At 43.3% G+C, this 1,565-nt stretch overlaps 2 protein-coding genes across 6 annotated transcripts in view; both read left to right on the top strand.

Annotated features, from left to right (window-relative positions):
* The window catches only part of LOC116337194 (nephrin-like), a 279,498-nt gene that overhangs the window by 183,271 nt on the left and 94,662 nt on the right, over window positions 1–1,565 (top strand). The window lies entirely within an intron of this gene.
* LOC116337195 (dimodular nonribosomal peptide synthase-like) overlaps window positions 1,448–1,565 on the top strand; it is a 2,804-nt gene continuing 2,686 nt past the window's right edge. Inside the window, exon 1 of the mRNA XM_031761580.1 lies at window positions 1,448–1,520. Coding sequence (XP_031617440.1) covers window positions 1,519–1,520 — 2 coding nt within the window. The 5' untranslated portion in view covers window positions 1,448–1,518. The remainder of the gene's footprint in view (window positions 1,521–1,565) is intronic.

Raw genomic sequence — 1,565 nt, 5'->3', positions numbered from 1 at the left:
TTACAGCAAGGCATCTTGTTCCATCATATTATGGCTGAACATGGTGATCCGTATCTGTTAATTAATCTACTGCAATTTGTTGATAGAAGGGCACTTGAACGTTACGCAACTGCCCTGCAACAAGTGGTTGAACGACATGATATTCTACGCACCGTTTTCATATGGGAAGGGCTGAGTGAACCGGCACAAGTTGTCTTACGTCGAGTTCCAACGTTACTTACCGAAGTCACCTTGGATGATACCAATGAGCCAGTACTAGAACAATTGAACAGCTACTACAATCCGCGTCATTACAAACTGGACTTAAAACAAACGCCCCTATTGCGTCTGATAGCAGCACCAACGTCTGAAGGTGGCTGGGTAGCATTGCAAGTGAAGCATCATTTGATTGGAGACCATGTGTCATTAATAAAAATGTTTTCAGAAGTGAAGACAATAATTGATGGACAAAATGATCTGTTGATCACGCCTACACCATTCCGTCATCTAATAGCTCAAACTCGTCTTGGTGTTAGTCAGAGCGAAAACATTCAGTTCTTCAAAAAAATGCTAGCTGACGTAGAAGCACCCACCTTACCTTTTGGTCTGAATGATGTTCATGGCCATGAAATGGAGTTAGATGCAGCGCATTTGGATCTACCACAGGAACTTAATAATCAGTTACGGGTGCATGCGCGACATTTGCGAGTTACTTTAGCCAGTTTATGCCATTTGGCTTGGGCACAAGTGGTTGCCCGTGCCAGTGGAAGCGAGAAAGTCGTTTTCGGTACTGTGCTACTAGGTCGTTTACAATCTGGAGAGGGAAACGGCAGTGCTATGGGTTTATTGGTTAACACGCTACCATTGAAGGTGGATATCGATGAGACAACCGTTGAGGATGCTGTACGAGAAACTCATGCACGATTGAGTGCTTTGTTGGCACACGAACATGCAACGTTAGCATTGGCTCAACGCTGCAGTGGAATACCAGCTGCCCTGCCACTTTTCAGTGCATTACTAAACTGCCGCCATAAATCGCAGACAGGACAGATTACTATATCGATTCCTGGGATGAGTATTCTCGGTAGTGAGGGGCGAACAAATTACCCATTAAGCTTATCAGTGGACGACGATGACAATTCACTGAGTCTAACTGCCAAAGTGGTATCTTCAATGTCAGCGGCACGTATCTGTGCTTATATGCAACAGGCTCTTGTCTCACTTGCCGATGCATTAACGCACACACCACAACAACATATACGAAAATTAACTATCATGCCACAGGAGGAACGGGAGATGTTGTTAGATAGCTGGAACCAAACGACAGTTGATTTTCCACGTGATCGATGTCTCCACGAATTATTTGAAGCGCAAGTGAAACGCGATGGACAAGCAATTGCCGTAGAGTGTGAAGGAGTGTTAAATAAAACAAACGCGATTTATATGCAAACACGTCTGTGTTGTGTGACGGTCATAATGCAAAGAGGAAGAGATTGATTTATTATCTTCTGTCATCATGATAGATTTACAAAGTGTCAAATGTCTAATAGAACAAAACGCATTTCACAATTTAAAACCTTACAACA

The sequence above is a fragment of the Contarinia nasturtii genome, unplaced genomic scaffold, assembly GCF_009176525.2.
Source record: "Contarinia nasturtii isolate CC-2019 unplaced genomic scaffold, AAFC_CNas_1.1 Cnas_scaffold_220, whole genome shotgun sequence".
Lineage (NCBI taxonomy): Eukaryota > Metazoa > Arthropoda > Insecta > Diptera > Cecidomyiidae > Contarinia > Contarinia nasturtii.
The sequence above is the reverse complement of the archived record's forward strand: the minus strand, read 5'-3'. Positions and strand labels throughout refer to the sequence as shown.